Raw genomic sequence first — 22,560 nt, forward strand, 5'->3', positions numbered from 1 at the left:
AGTAAATAAGGAGAAACTGTTTCCACTGGCAGAAGGATCGGTAACCAGAGGATACAGATTTAACATAATTGGCAAAAGAACGAGAGGGGAGATTAGGAATTTTTTTTTCTTTACGCAGAGTTGTTATGATCCTTCTTGGACAACATCCTTCATATTTCCATTTACGGTGCTGAATACCAAGCAAATATGCAGCTACAGTTTAATAACAACCTATATTCACGTGGTGTCTTTCAGTTAATTAAATGTCCCAGGGCATTTTACAACGTAGAGAGGTGGACACTCAGCAGAAGGAGGGGAGAAACATAACAGGAAGTGAATGAAGGCATGAAGCGGGAATGTGAAGGTGGGGAGAAAGGTGGCAAGGCGAAAAGATCCAGGAAAAAAAAAATCATGAGTGCAGAGGCATGGCAGCTGCACATTAATTGAATGGAACCACATCCAGTTTATAATATCGAGAGCATTCTCAAAGGGGCGTTCAATGCCACACGAGTACAATAAATGGCACCCTGTACCTGGGGGGGGGGGATCTGCGAGCCAATAAAAGTTGACTGCTGGTTCCCTCTGTTTTGCGGGCTCCATTGAGAGCACGATGAGTTGAGATGCCTGCCTGAGCATAGTCTCAGTTACCTTCTTAATACAGCGGTGCACATCTGACTGTCTGACGTGACTGAGATCATCTGAAATAGCTTGGAAGGACCCAATTGCATGAAAATTCACAGCTGTGGTCATTTTTACAGCTGTTGATAAGGCTGTGATCCTTGTGGATGTGTGCTGCAAGTCTTAGCCCATAAGCTGACAGAACTCCCCAATAACCTTTGGGGAAAAGTAAAGCCTTTTAATACATTGCAGGTGTGAGAAGTCAAGGTACGATCTCCGAAGTCAGTAAATCCTGGATATCAATGGGTTGGCTGTTGATGCCTTCACTCTCCTACCCTTCGTCCTTGTCTCCTCCATGTCCTCATCATTCTCCTGTCTATAATGAGGAAATAAGGGTATTTCCATCAGGAAATCCATTTTCCATAGGGAAATCCATTATTTGCCTGAACAATTGATGTTCATTTTCTGTACTCACTTTAAATTTCAGAAGTACAGTTAAGTGCCTAGGAAGTAAAAAGGCTCCAAAAAGATGTTGTCCCTTTACAGGCTGAAAGACCTACAGGTAAGAACGCATTCTGAAAAGCTGAGCCTCCACTCTGCTCCACCACCTCTAGGACACCATACTTCATTCCCGTTGTTTCCTGGAAGCAGTAGAGGAGTGGAAACAGAACGAAATAGCTTGGACCATTAAATCACACCCGCCCCCCTGCCAGCACCATTAATCTTCAGTGGGGCAGGCTCGGGGCAGGCAGCCTAAGTCACTGGTGGGTTTGAGGAGCAAAAATACTGACTGTTTTTGAGACAGGGTTGCGACATTTCCCTTTGTTTACTGCCGCTAATCCCCTCAAATAATGGCGGGTTTGGGCAAGGAAAATCCAGCCCTTGCATCCTTACAAGGAAAATGAATTACAAAAATAGTTATTGATAGTGCGGAGTTCATACTAAAAACAATAAAACGTTTAACATGGACTATTTTGTTTCAGAAAGGACTTACCTCTGTATATTCCATTCCAGCCTCCTTCGCACTCTCCATTTTTTCCTATGGAGTCCCAGCTGCCCCCATGATCGGAGGTGAAATATATAAGGGTTTTATTTGCTAGACCAAAATTATTGATGGAATTTACAATCTGACCTGGAAATAGCATAAACAGAGCATTAGGAATGACAGAATCTCTATAACTGGTGAAAGATCCTGAACTTTTTAATCCTATGCCACAGATTCATTTATTTGTCTGGCACGTTCTTATTCTGGGTGCTGTGCCAAGATGAATCAGCCAACAGCCCCTTTAGTTCAGACATGAATAAAAATCTCAGACATTTAGCTGAACAGACATTTGCACTTTGCTGTTTGTAGACTCCTGCTCTGCCCAAAATTGATGTTGCACTTAACTTTATAACAAAGCACTCACTTCAAAGTAATGTATTGTACGCAAAGCACTTTGAGATGCCTTTTTTTTTGATATTACAAAGTGTAACAGATACCAGTGAAAACAGTACCAGTAAAGGCAAAGTATTAAACGACGATGATTAAGAACTTAAGCCTGAGATATAACAACAACATGCATTTATATAGCGTCTTTAATGTAGAAAAATGTCCCATGGTGCTTCACAGAGGAGCAATCAGATGTCAAGCCAAAGAAAGAAATATTTGGAAGGGTGAGACATGGGCTTTAAGGAGAGTCTTAAAGGAGAAGAGGGAGGTGACGAGGCGAACTGAATGCTGGGAAATTACAAGAGACTAAAACTAATAAAACCAAGGAGGCTTATCTAAACAAAACATTCCTTACTAGTGATGGAAGGCCAGCTTTGAGGACACATGCCTTATCTGGAACTGTGTAAGACCTTTTGTTAAAGAAAGATTGAGGAGCTAGAGAGTAAAAGTGCAAACTGGCATACTTAGGTACCCATGCCTCATTAACGTGGAGGCTTCAAGGGCACTTCCATGGCTGTTTGAAGTGAATGACACCAAGAAGAGGTGAGCCCTTCTGACAAACGTGTCACTCAGATTGGTCAATTGAATGGAAAGGGATTTTTCTTTGAAATTAAGATATATGAGGTTGCTTAGCACACTTCTCACTGGGTTCTTTTTGATCCCTTCCATCTTCTTTAGTCTCCTTTTAGTCTTTACCTAGAGTACGTCTAAAGGTGCCTCTAAAAGAGCCCCTCAAAGTGTACCCAGGACAAAAAGGAAAAGGTTATAGAAGTCAGATTGTATGGCTATACTAGCCAGTTACAGGCAGAGATAAGTATATCACTTGAATATACAAGTTTGCCTGAGAGCAAGGAAGGTGAGATTTAAGCCGGTCACTTCAGATACAGTTACTGATGCATAAGGGTAGCCTGGACCAGAGGAATTCAAGAGGAACGGAAAACCGCGCTAGAGAAGGCTCATCAACCCCATGTCCCAGAAGCTAACACCATCGTCCCAGATGGAGGCGAAGATCAGCTCAACCATGCAGCTCATAAGGACACGGTCGTATAAGTTCTGAAAAGATTGCTAACTGCCAGCAGATAGACTCTGATCTATCCAACAGACTAGCTTTCTAATGCTGTTAACTTGTCAGCTATCTAAGGAGTTTAATCCTAAAAGATCTCACCAATTTGTGGTCATCTCAGACACTAATCTCGACTATAATTTGATAACCAGTGATCCAGTTAGTGCTGATGAACTGCCTTTATAACCTCTGTTATTTAAGTTGCTAGGTGACCCTGTCTACAACTATTTATACCTACTAATCATTTGCATACTTGGCTAATGGAATGCTGTCCTTTATATCTAGAGGACTAGAGTACAAGGGGGCAGAAGTTATGCTGCAGCTATACAAAACCCTGGTTAGACCGCACCTGGAGTACTGTGAGCAGTTCTGGGCACCGCACCTTCGGAAGGACATATTGGCCTTGGAGGGAGTGCAGCGTAGGTTTACTAGAATGATACCCGGACTTCAAGGGTTAAGTTACAAGGAGAGATTACACAAATTGTGGTTGTATTCTCTAGAGTTTCAAAGGTTAAGGGGTGATCTGATCGAAGTTTATAATATATTAAGGGGAACGGATAGGGTGGATAGAGAGAAACTATTTCCGCTGGTTGGGGATTCTAGGAGTAGGGGGCACAGTCTAAAAATTAGAGCCAGACCTTTCAGGAGCGAGATTAGAAAACATTCCTACACACAAAGGGTGGCAGAAGTTTGGAACTCTCTTCCACAAATGGCAATTGATACTAGCTCAATTGCTAAATTTAAATCTGAGATAGATAGTTTTTTGGCAACCAAAGGTATTAAGGGATATGGGCCAAAGACAGGTATATGGAGTTAGATCACAGATCAGCCATGATCTTATCAAATGGTGGAGCGGGCACGAGGGGCTGAATGGCCTACTCCTGTTCCTATAAGTGTTGCTAATTATGCATGCTCTGACCAGTCAGCTGGCAGCCCAGCCGCAGAGATACTACTTTGGAGAAAAATTAGTTCTTTTCCGTTTGTGGGACCGACCCTACAAACCCAGGCAGAGCCACTGCTGCTGAGGGTCCCTGCTCCGCCCCTCCCCCCCATCCCACCCTCTGTCCACAGATTGGGGCTCCCCTCCACCCCATCGGAACCTAAGTTCCTCCAGAGGATGACCAGGCCACCTGATATTGGGGTGGCCCAGAGGCGGTGGGCTGCCTGGAAGCGGGGGGGGGGGCGATTTGTTTTCTGGCTGTGGTCCAGCGGCCCGATGCAAATTAGACTCGGTCCTCCAAGTGGACCTGGCTTCCTGGTGGGATTGCCAGCCGCTGAGATACTACTTTGGAGAAAATCCACTCCTTTTTTTTTCCAAAATAGGCATGTAGTTCGTACACTGGGGCGGAAGATTTCACAATAACTTCCACCATTGTAGTTACGTAGAATTACATAGATTTTACAGCACAGATACAGGCCATTCGGCCCAAATGATCTATGCCAGTGTTTATGCTCCACGTGAGCCTCCTCCCACCCTACTTCATCTAACCCTATCAGCAGATCCCTCTATTCCTTTCTCCCTCATAGCTTCCCCTTAAATGCATCTATGCTATTCATCTCAACTGCTCCATGTCGTAGCGAGTTCCACATTCTAACCACTCTCTGGGTAAAGAAATTTCTCCTGAATTCCCTATCAACAATCCCTTGATCTGAATTGGTGCATGGTGCAATCATATTTTCGTCATCTTGCCATTACGCTCTCAATGCCGCTCAAACTACTTACCTACATGCCAATCCATCTCCTCCACATTGTCTCCATAAGAACCATGTTTACTTTTCCCAATAAACGCCTTGGTTGTAAAGAAAGGAGTGTGGACATGTAGCAATGACATGAAAAGAAGAAATGGTTTCTTCTGGTTTCTAAAATTTGAAATATATAATTGTGACAGAATTACTTGTGTAGTACTATTTTTTTTTAAAAACTAACCCAAGATACAAATTAGACAGTTGTGAACATTAAGTCCTTTAACTGGCTATTGTAATTTCACATATAACGTGTACCATCTCACGTTAGAAAATGGCCTCATTCTCGGAATGTGGGCATCACTGACAAGGCCGGCATTTATTGCCCATTCCTATTTGCCCAAACTTGAGTGACTTTCTAGGCCACTTCAGAGGGTAGTTAAGAGTCAACCACGTTATATATATGATGTGGAGATGCCGGTGATGGACTGGGGTTGACAATTGTAAACAATGTTACAACACCAAGTTATAGTCCAGCAATTTTATTTTAAATTCACAAGCTTTCGGAGGCTACCTCCTTCGTCAGGTGAACGATGTGGACATCGTTCACCTGACGAAGGAGGTAGCCTCCGAAAGCTTGTGAATTTAAAATAAAATTGCTGGACTATAACTTGGTGTTGTAACATTGTTTACGTTATATATAAACAGAATAACTTCATAAAGTTTGGGAAGGCATTCAGTCATGCTGCTAAATTAATAGTATTAACTTGGAGATTCTAAACTGGATCAGAATATACACATACTGCTAGTTAAAAAAAATCACCTATTATTTATACTCCACAAATTGAATCCTCAATTAGGAATTTCTTAAAAACTACATATAAAATATGATTACAAAGTGTATAAAAATGTTATATTTCAGCAATGGGGCAATAAGGATGCTGAGATTTTACGGCTGCACTGATACTGTAGCTACCAGTCTGAAACCAGTAGCTACATAAATCAGTTCCTGCCAGGCAGTACCTTCTTTACACTGCCTGGCTTCAGATCAGAAAGGCAGTACAGGTGGGAGAGGCCATTTCTCATCCTTCCATCATCCCCTATCACATTATGTATTGGAACAATATTTTATACCTTTCAATGAACGCGAGAGCTTCCTCAGTCATTCTGGTTGAAAGAGTTTCTGAATTTGATGGCTGCTGAACAACTTCATAGTTCCTCATGACCAGACAGTTCCAGTGCCTCAGGAAGCCAAAAGTAGAATACCAAGATCCAAAGAACAGGAAACAAAAAATTGCAAGCCACACAATCGTCTTCCAGCCTATACTGGCGAAGCCAGTCCATCTCAAAACAAGTAGCGTCAAAAGTCCCGCTACAAGTGCTTCAGTGGACAGATGCAGCTTGGCTTGCAAATCAAGTAAAATGCCACTTTTCTCTCCTGGCTTGCAATCGTGGACATTAGTGAAAGGTGTGCCGTAGTAGTAGTCAAACCCATGGCTAAGTGGATGATGACAGTAATCATTGCGGGATTCACAATTTACACCCAAATGCCATTTCCCTGTAAAAAGTTCACACGCAGCATTCAATAATTGTTTAAGGTAAACCATTCGAAGGATATCTCTTACACACTTCAAATTCCTAAGTGCCACTTAAGGGAACAGAAAAGTTGGGGGGTGGGTGGGTGGGAGATGGTATCAAAAAAATCTAATCAGTGTACTTATGAAACAAATACCTCCTACCTGATGGCTGGAGCCGTAATTAATTCAGTGACTAAATTGCCCTCCTCTATAGGTTTGCCAATTCAGATCTCCTCTCACACACTTCCCAACAGTAAAATTGTCTGTAACATTTCCTGATTTGGTGCCTCTGCATCAGCGGCTAGGACCAATCTGAAAAGCCAACTTTCACCTAAGTCCTTGGGACCCATCCTGGCCAACCATGTCATTAGACTGGTGTTGAGGAGAAACCTGGAAGTCATTTCCTATCTGATAGGAGTTGTTTTTTTTAAAAAGAAAATGAATATAGGAGAGTATTTTGTACTAAAAATACTCATCCTGTCCTTTCTCCCCCACCCTATCATTTGTTTAAATACAAAATAACTAAAAGCACCTAAAGCAGATGAAAAAACAAACATCAAAACTAAACTAGCAGGACAGTTTTACCCTTTTTGTTCAGCTACAAATCATACAGCATGCATTTTGAAACATGCAGTAAAATGTTATAATGGCCACAGGACATTCCTGTGGCCCACATCCTGTGAACGAATAAAAAAAAACTTCAAAGCATCTTACCTTCATATGATAATATTCCTTTAGTTGGCCAGTTCACAATATTTCATGTTACTTATTAAAAACAACTTATCGGTTAAAATTCCGTTAGGACGTACCTATAATGCCAGTGGCATATCCTTGTTTTTGCAATATGGCTGCAAAGGTTGTTTCATTCTTAGGAAGACCCCCAGAACTGCCAATGAACAGAAGGACACGGACTCTGTAACCGTTATCCATACCTAAAATTGAAATGCAGGCAATCAAATTCGGTAATGTTTTTTTTTATTTTCTTGATTAAAGGTTGTGTTGGTTCCCCTGGTGGCCTAGTGAGCATAGGCACTGCCAGGTGTAATGCTAAGCCATAAAGACAAGGCGGATGTGAAAGTTCCCACAGCACTATTCAAAGAAGAGCAAGGGGGGTTCTCCTGGTGTCCTGACCAACATTTATCCCTCAACCACTACACTACTGCATAAATTATAACCCTTTTTCTATGGGGACTCTTGGTTTGGCAACTTCAAATTTATCGTGGCTTGGCTCTAGAGCTATATTATGTGAGAGATGAACTCAACCGATTGACAGCAAGAAACTACATTCATTTGATAAGATCTAAGTCCTATTAACAACTGGATCTGTTATCTAAGTTGCAGATAAACATTACACTTAGACACACAATTAGATTGAACAGGCTGTGGCTCTTTTCTCTAGAAAAGAGAAGTGAGAGGTGACCTGATAGGGTAGGCATAGTGAAAATGTTTCCACTTGTGGGGGTGTCCAAAAACTAGGGGCCATAAATATAAAATAGTCACTAATAAATCCAATAAGAAACTTCTTTACTCGGAGAGTGGTGAGAATGTGGAACTCACTACCACATGGAGTGGTTGAGGCGATTAGCGTAGATGCATTTAAGGGGAAGCTAGATAAGTATATGAGGGAGAAAGGAATAGAAGGATATGTTGATAAGTTAGATACAATAAAGTGGGGAGAAGCTCGTGTGGAGCATAAACACTGGCATAGACCTGTTGGGCCGAATGGCCTGTTTCTGTGCTGTAAAATTCTATGTAATTAGATTGTCATGATTACAGGAAACCTGCTACTTACATCGAAGTGGCCATTATCAGTTTAAAATCAGTGGACCAGGCTGATCTAGGTTCAAAAGATGTTCTCTGCTTCTTCAATTAAAAATGAAACAAGGCAAAATTCCACATTTGTGACAGGGGCTAAAAGAAGGGCAGTAACTCTAAATGTGTAAATGCTCTCTTACCCGAGCGGATAGGATACCTGCCGGTCATAAAGGCTGCCCTGCTTGGCGTACATAATGGAGCTGCAGCTATATGATGGGTCAGCATCACTCCCTCCTTCGCCAGACGATCAATATTGGGAGTTCTATTTGAAAGGAAAAATTATTATAGTAACGCATTGGCATGATCTCATTTTTAATGTGGCTCCTACCAACTGTGAAGTGTTCACATGTTTAAAGATCACTATATGATTTTTTTTTAAATTGCTGCTCTGGGGGTCTACCTGGCCTCCACTCAAAGCCGCCCCCCCACTCCCCCCACCCCCACCCACCCTGCCCCCAACAATAGTATGGCTGAAGTTGGAAATTAATGATTCAGAGGTATGGGTAAAATTGAATTTACTTTGATGATCCAATGGTACATGCCACTTTACTGGTCATCATCTGTATTTCCACTTTTGCACAAAACAAACCAAGAAAAACAGCCACTGGAAAAGAGAAGGGTTGAAGTTTCCCCTGGCCTTTCCCCTTTACACAATGAATGAGCCTTGTGCCCTTGGTCTTGTGCCTTGTGAATGAGCCTTGTGCTCCACTGATCTGCACCACTTCCAGGGTTCAGATATCTTTCTTTGGCTTCAGTGACCAGAGCTGAATGCAGTATACAAGGTGCAATTATACAGCTTCCAGCCTCGTATTAATACTGTAATAATTTGACAACGTAGCTCAGCATCCTACTTGCTTGATTAGTTGCTGCCCTGCACTGACTAGACATGGTAAGCGTTGAGCCTACTATTACTCCAAGATCTCTTTCACCCTTCCCCTTTTCAAGTTCAACACCATTCACTGTCCCCCCCTTTTTTTTCTTCTAATATGTAAGACCTTGTGCTTATTTATATTGAATTTTGTTTGCCATAATTATTCTCACTTGCATATGATCACTAGATCCTGTTCTAGTTCCTTGGGTGCTTCATTGAATTTGATTGACATCTGCCCCGACCCCTTCTCCAAGACTGCCAGTTTCGTATTATCTATGAATCCAGGTCATTTATGTAGGTTGGAAATGATAGGGCAACAGGACCTATCCCTGGGGCACTCCATCCAGCCTAATATCACTCCACTAACCCTTACCCACTTTCTTGCAACAAATTATTTTGTTATATTACAATTGTCACACTGATTTTACACCCATAATGGCATAAATGTAGCACAAAGATCATAGAACTCTCAAATCTGAAACTACATCTGCGGCACCACCTTCACCGAGTCCTATACAAAATGCTATCTGGCAGGTGAGCTGCACCTCAGACTGACACAATGCCACAGAATCCAATGCACAGGTAACATGTACAGATCAGGATATACATACTGCATATCCTGGCTTTCTTTGAAACACTGCCCATTGAGTAGGCACTTGTCTGTTATATGACGCAACGTATACATAACACATGTATTGGTCAAACTGAATCTGAGCATCTGATTGTATGGAACGTATTAGCTGGCTGCTGTGACCAACACAACTTTGTACAATGTACTTCATTCACGCCACCCACGTTAGTGATAACAGGAGTATAACTCTGCATTATACCAGACCTGGGAGTGCACAATACCTGGGATTACTCAATGCCAACACAGGATGCCAAAAATGCAAACTGTTCTATTTCTCAGTAGCTCATTTTGAGAGGTGCTAAATTAACATTTACCGCTGTGCTGATCTCCTGGAATGGTTTCGATCGCCTGAGGGTGCCAGAGAGGAATTTTCCAGAGTTTCTTTCCCCCTTTATTGGCCCTGGGATTTCTCTGCTTGTTTGCCTCTCCCAGAAGATTACATGGCTGCAGGGTTTGGGGGGGGGGGTGGCAGGAAGTGTCTAATGCTGATGCTCTAGGCATCACGAGTGTGGGGCAGGCTTGATGGACCTGCTGGTCTTTCCCCCCCCAAAAAAAGCTGTTGAGGCTAGGGGTCGATTGTAAATTTTAAAACTGGGATTGATATGTTTTTGTTAGGTAAGGATATTTAAGGTTACATAACTAAGGTGGGTAGATGGAGTTAAGATACAGGTCAGCCATGATCTAATTGAATGGCTCGAGGGGCTGAATGGCCCATTCCTGGTTTTGTGTTCCTGCCCGTCATTTTTGTATGTTCGAATGCTAATATAAAACAAGCACTTCATTACAAGCAAAGGTTACAAGCCCATTACCTGATCGTATTATTTCCATAGCAGCCAATATCCCCAATGCCAAGATCATCAGCCATAACTACTACGATGTTAGGCTGGAGATTTGTCTCTGTGCATGTTATACAAATCATCAACGTAGAGCTGTAACACAATATCATGGCCACAACATTCCTGCACAAATAGAGGGGAGAAAATGAATGAAATAAAAGTAATTGCCCAACAGGCAGTAATGCATTTGATCATAAATATATTCAACTTTAAAACGTATATATTTCGGCAACAACCCATTTCAAGCTACTAAGGCTTTTGTAACACAAGCTGAACGCGATTCCAATATCACATCAGGACGAGTTTTCAGAATGCACGCTCCCTGTGAGGAGCCACGCCCATCGGGAGTGCAAGTTGGAAAATCAGGTGAGCTCAGCCCATGATTTTCAGTGCATTTCCATGCAGCGCTGCCAAATACTCGCGATCCACTCATAAACCTCACAATGTGTGGAGGCTTTTTAATGCTCACAATTTATGCAGGAGATTTAAACGTGTGGAAAGCTACTTTTGAAGTTCCCTGTGTGAATCAAGAGCGCTAAATAAATTCCATGAATCGCAGGGCTTGGAAATGTTGCCTGCGCTGCATTCGTACAACCACGAATTACCATACAAAGTCCATTCAGTGCTAGTCATACCTACTTAAGATTTATATACGGATCCATGATTTTAACTTCTGTCCCTCATAGACTGAAGTTTCATTCAAATTTTCTAAAATAGAAACAGACAATTTTAATCACTCAGTACTCTCTGAAATAACACGATTACAACAAACATTTGTCCTCACAAACGGACACAGATTCGATTAAGAGGAGAGCAATGACTAACTGGGAGTGATTACAGGTCAGTAACCTGAGCAAGAGTTTCAATTTATATTACAAACCACGTGAGCACAGCCAAGTTAGTTTATGATGTGGAGATGCCGGTGATGGACTGGGGTGGACAAATGTAAGGAATCTTACAACACCAGGTTTTATTTGAAAATCACAAGCTTTCGGAGGCTTCCTCCTTCGTCAGGTGAGTGTGGGATTCCATGAAAGGGTACCGCATATATAGTCAGAGAACAATGCCCGGTGATTACTGATAATCTTTCCAACTGCCCATTATCAAGGCAATCAAAGGAGTTGAATAGTGTTCAGACAGAGAGACATTACATACCAGACTACTGAATATACAAACGGTCAGAACCCAAAGACAGAGAGAGAGAGAGAGAAACATCCGAAAGGAAGAGAAAGAGAGAGAATAACCAGTTGTATTAAAAACAGATAACTTTTTTTTTTCGCTGGTGGGGTTACGTGTAGCGTGACATGAACCCAAGATCCCGGTTGAGGCCGTCCTCATGGGTGCGGAACTTGGCTATCAATTTCTGCTCGACGATTTTGCGTTGTCGTGTGTCTCAAAGGCCGCCTTGGAGAACGCTTACCCGAAGATCGGTGGCTGAATGTCCTTGACTGCTGAAGTGTTCCCCGACTGGGAGGGAACCCTCCTGTCTGGCAATTGTTGCGCGGTGTCTTCATCCGTTGTCGCAGTGTCTGCATGGTCTCGCCAATGTACCATGCTCCGGGGTATCCTTTCCTGCAACGTATGAGGTAGACAACGTTGGCCGAGTCACAGGAGTATGAACCATGTACCTGGTGGGTGGTGTCCTCTCGTGTGATGGTGGTATCTGTGTCGATGATCTGGCATGTCTTGCAAAGGTTCCCGAAAGGACTACAGATCACGAACCCACTCAAGTCGACATACAACTCAGATTACGCTGAGAGACTCTGCCGTCGTACCTCTCGCACCCTCCGCAACCATCTTGTACACCAACTCTACAGCAGACGCCGCAACCTTGAAACCAAGATAGAGTCCATACTCTCAATCTGTACTCAGGACACAGCAGACCAGCTACGAGACACCGCCAAACAGACGAGGCAACGGAACTACGCTACCTACATGAAAACCAAGAGCAGGAAGCTTGAGAAACTCGGCATCACCACCAGCATCAACCAAGCCTCCCCCGGTACCACGGTTGCAACCACAGGGAAGTCTATCGTAAATTTGTCCGACCACACCCTTCAACCAGACGAAATCGAAGTTCTCAGCCGAGGGCTCAATTTCTGCCCCACCACCAAAATGGACCCCATCGGTCTCGCGGCGGACACAGAGGAATTCATCAGGAGAATGAGGCTCCGGGAATTCTTCCACAAATCCCAAGATTTCAGCAGCGAACCCAATGAGACAATGATCCGGAACAGCAGACAGAGGGATCCGCGGTATAGCAACCGAAGAAGAAAGAGTCAAACTGGACTCCTCCGGAGGGTCGCTGTCCTAAGCTTGACATGTATGCTCAAGCTGTCAGGAGATGCGTCAACGCCAGATTCATCCGCCGCACTCACAAGACAGTCCAGAATGTCACCCGAGCACAACGCAACGCCATCGACGCTCTCAAGACCAACCGCAACATCATTATCAAACCAGCGGACAAAGGAGGAGCCATCGTCATACAGAACAGAACGGACTATTGCAAAGAAGCATACCGACAACTGGACAACCAGGAACACTACAGATGTTTACCTGCAGATCCGACCAAAGAACACACCCATCAGCTCAACAAACTGATCAAGACCTTCGATCCAGACCTTCAAAGCATCCTATGCACTCTCATCCCACGTACTCCCCGCGTGGGAGACTTCTACTGCCTCCCAAAGATACACAAAGCCAACACTCCCGGACGTCCTATCGTATCAGGCAATGGAACCCTGTGTGAGAACCTCTCTGGATACGTCGAGGGCATCCTGAAACCCATCGTACAGGGAACCCCCAGCTTCTGTCGCGACACTACAGACTTCCTACAAAAACTCAGCACCCACGGACCAGTTGAACCAGGAACACTTCTCACCACGATGGACGTCTCGGCACTCTACACCAGTATCCCCCACGATGACGGCATCGCTGCAACAGCCTCAGTACTCAACACCAACAACAGCCAATCTCCAGACGCCATCCTACAACTCATCCGCTTCATCCTGGATCACACTGTCTTCACCTTCGATAACCAGTTCTTTACCCGAACACACGGAGCAGCCATGGGGACCAAATTCACACCCCAATACGCCAACATTTTCATGCACAAGTTCGAGCACGACTTCTTCACTGCACAGGACCTCCAACCAACGCTATACACCAGATACATCGACGACATTTCCTTCCTATGGACCCACGGCGAAGAATCACTGAAGAGACTACACGATAACATCAACAAGTTCCATCCCACCATCAAACTCACCATGGACTACTCCTCAGAATCGATTTCTTTCTTGGACACACGAATCTCCATCAAAGACGGGCACCTCAGCACCTCACTCTACCGCAAGCCCACAGACAACCTCACGATGCTCCACTTTTCCAGCTTCCACCCGAACCACGTTAAAGAGGCCATCCCCTATGGACAGGCCCTGCGAATACACAGGGTCTGCTCAGACGAGGAGGAACGCGATGGACACCTACAGACGCTGAAAGACACCCTCGTAAGAACGGGATATGACGCTCGACTCGTCGATCGACAGTTCCAACGGGCCACAGCGAAAAATCGCATAGACCTCCTCAGAAGACAAACACGGGACGCAACCAACAGAGTACCCTTCGTCGTCCAGTACTTCACTGGAGCGGAAAAACTACACCATGTTCTCCGCAGCCTTCAACATGTCATCGATGATGACGAACACCTCGCTCAGGCCATGCCCGCGCCTCCACTACTCGCTTTCAAACAGCCACATAACCTCAAACAGACCATTGTTCGCAGCAAATTACCCAGCTTTCAGGAGAACAGCGTCCATGACACCACACAACCCTGCCACGGTAACCTCTGCAAGACATGCCAGATCATCGACACAGATACCACCATCACACGAGAGGACACTACCCACCAGGTACATGGTTCATACTCCTGTGACTCGGCCAACGTTGTCTACCTCATACGTTGCAGGAAAGGATGCCCCGGAGCATGGTACATTGGCGAGACCATGTAAACACTGCGACAACGGATGAACGGACACCGCACAACAATCGCCAGACAGGAGGGTTCCCTCCCAGTCGGGGAACACTTCAGCAGTCAAGGACATTCAGCCACCGATCTTCGGGTATGCGTTCTCCAAGGCGGCCTTCGAGACACACGACAATGCAAAATCGTCGAGCAGAAATTGATAGCCAAGTTCCGCACCCATGAGGACGGCCTCAACCGGGATCTTGGGATCATGTCACGCTACACGTAACCCTACCAGCGAGAAAAAAAGTTATCTGTTTTTAATACAACTGGTCATTCTCTCTCCTTCTCTTCCTTTCGGATGTTTCTCTCTCTCTCTGTCTTTGGGTTCTGACCGTTTGTATATTCAGTAGTCTGGTATGTAATGTCTCTCTGTCTGAACACTATTCAACTCCTTTGATTGCCTTGATAACAGGCAGTTGGAAAGATTATCTGTAATCACCAGGCATTGTTCTCTGACTATATATGCGGTACCCTTTCATGGAATCCCACACTCACCTGACGAAGGAGGAAGCCTCCGAAAGCTTGTGATTTTCAAATAAAACCTGGTGTTGTAAGATTCCTTAAGTTAGTTTATAACAGCTATATGAGCCCTGAATTTTAATTGCAGTCTTGAAGTTAGTCCAGGGTATGGTATTTAATATATACTGTGAGTATCCATGATGGTAATTTTACTCCATTTCTGGGTCCTTTTTTAAGGCTAGCAGCTGCTAACTAATAATATTATCAATGTTCAATAATAATGATCAATAATCGATGATATCATCCACAACTGGGGAGTAATGATTGTGATGGAATTACCCTAGGTTCAGCCGCCCCGAATTGTCAATTGGTAAAGGCAGTGTGTATTTGAGACAGATTCAGTTCCTGGTCTGGCCCGAAGCTACCTGAACTCAGCCAGCGTGTAGGGGCATTACAATTGGCCTCCCTAAGGGAGAAAATCAGTGTTCCCACTTGCCATCTAGTGATCCTTCCTGTAAAATATATGTGTGTGGATATTGGTTGAGAAAAGCAGAAAGACAAAGGGAGATAGAGTGCCACAGAGCCAGCAACAGACACTTTAAGGCAGGGCAGATGTGGTGAATCACCTTCCACCCCACCAGCCTCCACATTCAACGCATCATCTTCCGTCATTTCTGCCACCTCCAGCGCAATCCCACCACCAAACATATCTTCCCCTCCCCTTTCATCATTCCGAAGGGACCGCTCCCTCCGCGATACCCTGGTCCACTCTTCCATCACCCCCAACACCAGCTCTCCTCCCCACGGCGCCTTCCCAAGCAAGCAGAGGAGATGCAACACCTGCCCCCTCACCTCCTCCCTGGGGGCAGGTGAAACAGCAGTTTATTTGTACTTCTTTCAATTTATTATACTGTATCCGCTGCACGCAATGCGGTCTCCTCTACATTGGGGAGACCAAACGCAGTCTGGGTGGTCGCTTTGCTGAACACTCTGCTCTGTCCGCAAGCGTGACCCTGACCTGCCGGTCACTTGCCATTTTAATTCCCCTTCTCACTCCTACTCTGACCTCTCTGTCCTCGGCCTCTTACACTGTTCCAATGAAGCTCAACGGAAACTCGAGGAACAGCAACTCATCTTTTGTTTAGGCACTTTACAACCTTCCGGACTCAACATTGATTTCAATAACTTCAGATCATAACCATTGCTCCCATTTTTTCAGTCAGCTTGTGCTGGTAATGGTTCTGCTGTTGCCATTTACAGCTACTCCTGATCAATCTTTTGTTTCTTAACTTGTCCTATTATCACCTTCCTTGCCTTGCACCATCATCCCTTTTGTCATTTAATCACTCGTGCACTCCACCCTATCACAGATCTTCCCTTTTGTTCTTTCCTCCCCTCCCTCCACCCCCCCTTTCCCCGGCTCTGTACTTGCTCAAAAACTTTAACTCTTTTAACATCTTCTAGTTCTGACAGAAGGTCTTCGACCTGAAACGTTAACTCTGTTTCTTTCTCCACAGATGCTACCTGACTTGCTGAGCTTCTCCAGCATTTTCTGTTTTTAGTTCAGATTTCCAGCATCTGCATTATTTTGCTTTTAATTTATTCATTGCTTACTTAACTTGTCAGTTTGGCACAGTCGTAGCACCAAGTCATAAAACACCCAGAGTTGGACCTATATATAAATATGAGAGTCAATAATAAATCCAATGAGGAATTCAGGAGGAACTTCTTTACTCAGAGAGTGGTGAGAACGTGGAACTCACTACCACAAAGAGTGGTTGAGGTGAATAGCATAGTTGCATTTAAGGGGAAGCTAGGGAGAAGGAAATAGAAGGATACGCTGATAGGGTGAGATGAAGTAAGGTGGGAGGAGACTCGTGTGGAGCATAAACACCAGCATAGACCAGTTGGGCCGAATCGCCTGTACCTGTGTGTAAATTCGATGTCATTCTATATCACCCTTCTTTCATCAGCATGGGGTCAAAATTCTGGAATTCCCTACCTAATGTCATTGTGGGAACACCATCACCACAGCGACTGTAGTGATTTAAGAAGGCAGCCCATCACCACCTTCACGGGGCAGTTACGGGTGTGCAATAAATGCAGCCTTGCCAGCATTGCTCACATCCTGAGAACAAATAAAAAGAAAATTCTTGCCTCTGAGTCAGATGGTTGTGGGTTCAAGCCCCAATCCGGAACTTCAGCACATAATCCACTTGAACACATAGACTAGGCTGAGACTTCAGTGCAGTATGGAGGGAGTGCTGCATTGTCAGAGGTGCTTTCTTTCAGATGAAATGTTAAAGAGAGACTCTGATTTCCCTCTCAGATAGATGTAAAATATACCTTGGCACTATTTGTAGAGCAGGGAAGTTCTCCTGCTGTCCTGGTCAAAGTTTATCCCTCAACCAACACCTTAAAAAAAATTAATTGGTCATTATTACATTGTGGTTTGTGGGATCTTACTGTGAGCAAATTGGCTGCTGCGTTTCCTATATTACAACAGTGACTACACTTTAAAAAAAAGTACTTCATTGGCTGTAAGGCGCTTTGGGACATCCTGACGTTGAGTGATAAATATTGGCCAGGACACCTGGGAGAACTCCCCTGCTCTTCTTCAAAATAGTGCTATGGGATCTTTTACATCCGCCTGAGGGGGTAGACGGGGTCTCGGTTTAACGTCTCATCCAAAAGGCAGCACCTCCGACAGTGTCGTGCTTAAGACCCTGGAATGGGACTTGAACCCACAACCTTCTGTCTCAGAGGCAAGAGTGTTACCACTGAGCTATTGCTGACATATGAAGCACAAATTGAAGGAGGAGACTGTGTGCCCATTTCTTCCAGGGTTGACTCAGGGTATTTTTACCAATGGCAGAATACCCTTTTGAAATGACATGGAGATAAAGACACAGTCTACTTCTAATATGTTTTATTAGCAGCTCCACAGAAACGTGGAGCCTCGTACAACAAACGTAATACGCGTGTCGGATTTTAAACAAGTAATAAAAATTACTTTGACAGCATCTGGTCACCATGGGGAGTCTGCATCCGGCTTCTTCATAAAACACTGCAAATGAGCTGAATAGCATGGTAGTGATAGAGCAGACAAAAAAAGCATCAGAGTGCTCCCACCAGCACCAATGATACATGCTGCAAGAAGGGCTGTCTTGTGCATCTCACTCCAGGACACCCATTCCAATTCTCTTGCTCGGTTAAAAAAAAGTTTTTTCTGAGGGCTGGAGAAAAGGACAAAGCCATTTCTGAAATGCAACCATTCGGCTACTAAAGAACAAGATTTCAGTTGCAGGGCTAATTACAATCTAATTCCAGTTTAGTTTGATCAAGTTTATTTCTTTGTTCATTCTCGAGATGTGGGCAATGTTGGCATGGCCAGTATATATTGCCCATCCCAAGTAACCCTGTGGAGTTGGTGGTGGGCCTTCTTCTTGAACCGCTAAAGTTTGTGTAGTATTCTTTGTCATGGCTTGCTAGAGCAGTTAAGAATCAACCACGTTGATGTGTGACTGGATTGACATATCGGCCAGACCGGGTAAGTAAACTGATACTTACTGTAACACTACTCAAATAGAATAGTAAATCTTCTCTGAACTACATACCAAGCTCACTTGTAGAATGGCTTTTAAGCAGCTCTACAGTGTCTGCTCTTTAATTAAAGTCAGCAGTTGCCAGAATCTGGGGAGGAAAGAATAAAACAAGAGAAGACAGAATATTTTAAAAACTGTTTGATCTCTCCACATCCTCCCTTTGTCTTGAAACATATTTGCATCAGCTTTGCAAACTATTTTGCATACACATCAACAGTGACTACATCTATAGAGTCATAGAATCATAGAAATTTATGGCACAGAAGGAGGCCATTCAGCCCATTGTGTCTGTGCCGGCCGAAAAAGAGCTATGATGCCTAATCCCACTTTCCAGCACTTGGCCCGTAGTCTTGTAGGTTACGGCACTTCAAGTACATATCCAAGTAGTTTTTAAATGTGATGAGGGTTTCTGCCTCTACCACCATTTCAGGCAGTGAATTCCAGACCCTTCTCACCCTCTGGATGAAAAAATTTCTCCTCAGCTCCCCTCTAATCCTTCTACCAATTACTTTAAATCTTCACCCCCTGGTTATTGACAACCTCTGCTAAGGGAAATAGGTCCTTCCTATCCACTCTATCTAGGCCCCTCATAATTTTATACACCTCAATTAAACCAACCCTCAGCCTCCTTTGTTCCAAAAAAAACAACCCCAGCCTATCCAATCTTTCCCCATGGCTAAAATTCTCCAGTCCTGGCAACATCCTCATAAATCTCCTCTATACCCTCTCTAGTGCAATCACATCTTTCTTGTAATGTGGTGACCAGAACTGTACGCACTCAAGCTGTGGCCCAACTAGTGTTTTATACAGTTCTGGCATAACCTCCATACTTTTATATTCTATGCCTCAACTAATAAAGAAAAATATCCCTTATGTCTTCTTATCCACCTTATCTATCTGTCCTGCTACCTTCAGGGATCTGTGGACATGCACTCCAAGGTCCCTCTGTTCCTTTACTCTTCTCAGTATCCTCCCATTTATTGTGTACCCCCTTGCCTTGTTTGCCCTCCCCAAATGCATTACCTCACACTTCTCCGGATTGAATTCCATTTGCCACTTTTCTGCCCACCTGATCAGTCCTTTGATATCTTCCTGCAGTCTACAGCTTTCCTCCTCACTATCAACCACACGGCCAATTTTTGTATCATCTGCAAACTTCTTAATCATGCCCCCTGCATTTAAGTCAAAATCATTAATATATACCACAAAAATTATCTGAAGTAATTAATCACCATAGAGCACTTTGGGATGCCCTGAGGACATAAAGAGTGCTAAATAAAGTCAAGTTCTTTCTTTCTTTTGTAATTATGAACAGTCAACACTGGACTCATAACTTCTTATATTTCAGACTGTTTACTCCTATATAGGATACAATGAAAAGTGTGCTCTGATCTCTCTCTCTCATTCACAACTTTTCTTGCCTCTATTTTACTTATGCTTCGATAGTCCATAGAATCATAGAATGATACAGCACAGAAGGAGGCCATTCGGCCCATCGTGCCTGTTCTGGCTCTTTGAAAGTGTTATCCAATTAGTTCCACTCCTCTCAGGTTCTCTCGTTTCTCCTAAATGCCAAAATACACCATCCTAAGCACTCTTATTCCTCCCTGGACTTTGGTGTAGTTCAGAGGTGAATAAAAGTTTTTATAAAAATTGTATACTAACAGAGTCAAAGCATTTCATGCAATAAATTTTGAAATCTAGCCCATGAATGTGACTTTTGACATACTTTGGCTCTAATTCACTTTAATTTGGATTGCATTCTCTCATTGCCTCTCTTATTTCCTCTTACTGCCTCGCTCCCTGTCTCTCACACACCCTCTCACTAATGACCAGACAAATTTGCCATATCATACCTCAACTGGCCAGTCAATCAAATGGTAAAGAACTCAAGGTTGACAAAGTTGTGTCAAAGACATGATCATATCAATCTTTGACACATTTTCCATAGCAGACTAGAAAGAGCTGCTGGCAGGTACACTCATCACCAGCTCCTGGATAAGTGCATTCCTGGATGAGTAAACTCATCTGTGGTAAACAATGCTTGCAAACTGCCTGCTCCCCCCTCATCGATTTATAACCTCATGCCAAGTCAACACAAACTTCATCAAAATGTATGATTCTGGCATTTGTGAGGGACACCATTGTTACATTTTTAGGGTCTTTTTTGGTCTTCTTATTCATGTCCCACTCCAGGGATTTGAGCATGTCGGGATGTCATCCTTATTGTCAAACCACATCTTGGCCTCTGCCCCTACGCCTTCTCTGAGTCAGAAGACTGTTGGTTCAAGTCCCACTCCAGAGACTTGAGCACAAAATCTAGGCTGATACTCCAGTGCAGTACTGAGGGAGTGTTGCACTGTCAGAGGTGCCATCTTTTGGATGAGAAGTTAAACCGAGGCTCCATCTGCCCTCTCAAGTGGACGCAAAAGATCCCATGACACTATTTTGAAGAAAGGTAGGGAAGTTCTCCCCAGTGCCCTGGCCAATATTTACCACCCCCCCCAACACCTAAAAACAGATTATCTGGTCATTATCACAATGCTGTTTGTGGGACCTTCCTGTGTGCAAATTGGCTGCCAGGCTTCATATAATGTAACAGTGACTACACTTCAAAATTACTGGCTGTAAAGCGCTTTGGGACATCCTGAGGTTGTGAAAGGCGCTATATAAATGCAAGTCTTTCTTTCGTTCCAGCTTCTGTATTTTAGATTACCCTCATAGGGGAGTCCTAACTCCCAATGGCCCGTATCACTAGCCTGCCATCTAGGCAAGTTTTGATATTTGCCTCTGGATATAGAGAACCCTTTTCATCTTCTAAAGTGACAAGAGTAACATCAACAACAAATCTTGTTTAAATGCCAAAACAAATTTATTAAAACAAATATACTCACAGTAGTTATATTATCCTCATAAGGAAAATAATTAATAATGTCAATGTAAAAGCTAAATTCTAATTAACATTATATATATAGTTGTTCTTTTCTTTTAAAATATCCTCACCGACTACAGGAAGAGTCTGGTTAATTAATTCTCTATCGAAAAACCAGCAATTCCCACTTGCAGCTCACAGCACAGACTCCAGTTCGGAAACAATGCGGCAGGGACAGGAACAGGAACCGGCTGTAAGAAAGTCAGCAAGGAGGAGGGACAGGGGCAACTACCCATCCAAGATTCCTCGGAGCAGCAAATCAGTTTTTGCATTCCCAACTCTTAATCTGCTATTCCGGGAGATTAAAAAAAAAGTGCACAGATTTGGAATGTAATGTGTTCATCCAGATCGCGAGTGTTTCTCAGAAGCTTTGTTTTCTTTCCCCCCAGGGCTGACCTTGGCACTACTAATGAGGGAATACTAGTTTTATATAGGAACATTCCAGAAGGCAGCTTGATTCGTCCATAACTAAAGGTCAAAAGGAAAAGTTATGATGGAGGAAGCCAGTTTAATGGAGTGCACTGAATCAGCCAGTTCACCGTACATGAATAGAGTTCTGGTTGAAAAATATGACCTATTTTCATGTATAGTATCGCACTCCCAATTTAAAAAAGAGAGCTTCCTATTCTTCAAGATTTTTTAAAATGCAAGTACTGAAAATCTAAAATAAAAGTCAGCTGCTGAGGGGACTGGCTGTGTATTTCTAGCATTGGTTTGTGTTTTTCACACACACACTCATTCACTCACACACATTCACTCATACATAAAAACACTTATTCACACATTCACACACACTCAGACTCACACATAAACTCACTCATTCACTCATACACACACACATTCACACACACAAAAACACTCATTCACACACACATTCACTCATACATTCACACACAAAAACACACATTTACACACACATTCACACAAAAACACTCATTCACACACACATTCACTCACACAAAAACACTCATTCACACACACATTCACTCATGCACACACACTCATTCACACACACATTCACTCACAAAAACA

General features: G+C 43.5%; 1 protein-coding gene across 4 annotated transcripts in view; it reads right to left on the minus strand.

Moving 5' to 3' along the window:
• LOC137322445 (arylsulfatase H-like) overlaps nucleotides 1–22,560 on the minus strand; it is a 30,584-nt gene that overhangs the window by 6,719 nt on the left and 1,305 nt on the right. For 2 of the 4 annotated variants that reach the window (XM_067985363.1, XM_067985364.1), the window contains exons 2-9: nucleotides 18,562–18,684; nucleotides 11,145–11,213; nucleotides 10,479–10,628; nucleotides 8,308–8,429; nucleotides 7,162–7,284; nucleotides 5,910–6,333; nucleotides 4,816–4,952; nucleotides 1,592–1,729 (exon numbers count right to left, since the gene is read on the minus strand). In XM_067985363.1, coding sequence (XP_067841464.1) covers nucleotides 1,592–1,729; nucleotides 4,816–4,952; nucleotides 5,910–6,333; nucleotides 7,162–7,284; nucleotides 8,308–8,429; nucleotides 10,479–10,628; nucleotides 11,145–11,167 — 1,117 coding nt within the window. In that variant the 5' untranslated portion in view covers nucleotides 11,168–11,213; nucleotides 18,562–18,684. Of the gene's footprint in view, nucleotides 1–1,591; nucleotides 1,730–4,815; nucleotides 4,953–5,909; nucleotides 6,334–7,161; nucleotides 7,285–8,307; nucleotides 8,430–10,478; nucleotides 10,629–11,144; nucleotides 11,214–18,561; nucleotides 18,685–22,560 lie in introns of those variants that run through there. The other 2 variants (XM_067985366.1, XM_067985367.1) reach the window with 2 other exon arrangements.

Source organism: Heptranchias perlo, chromosome 6 (genome assembly GCF_035084215.1).
Source record: "Heptranchias perlo isolate sHepPer1 chromosome 6, sHepPer1.hap1, whole genome shotgun sequence".
Classification (NCBI taxonomy): domain Eukaryota; kingdom Metazoa; phylum Chordata; class Chondrichthyes; order Hexanchiformes; family Hexanchidae; genus Heptranchias; species Heptranchias perlo.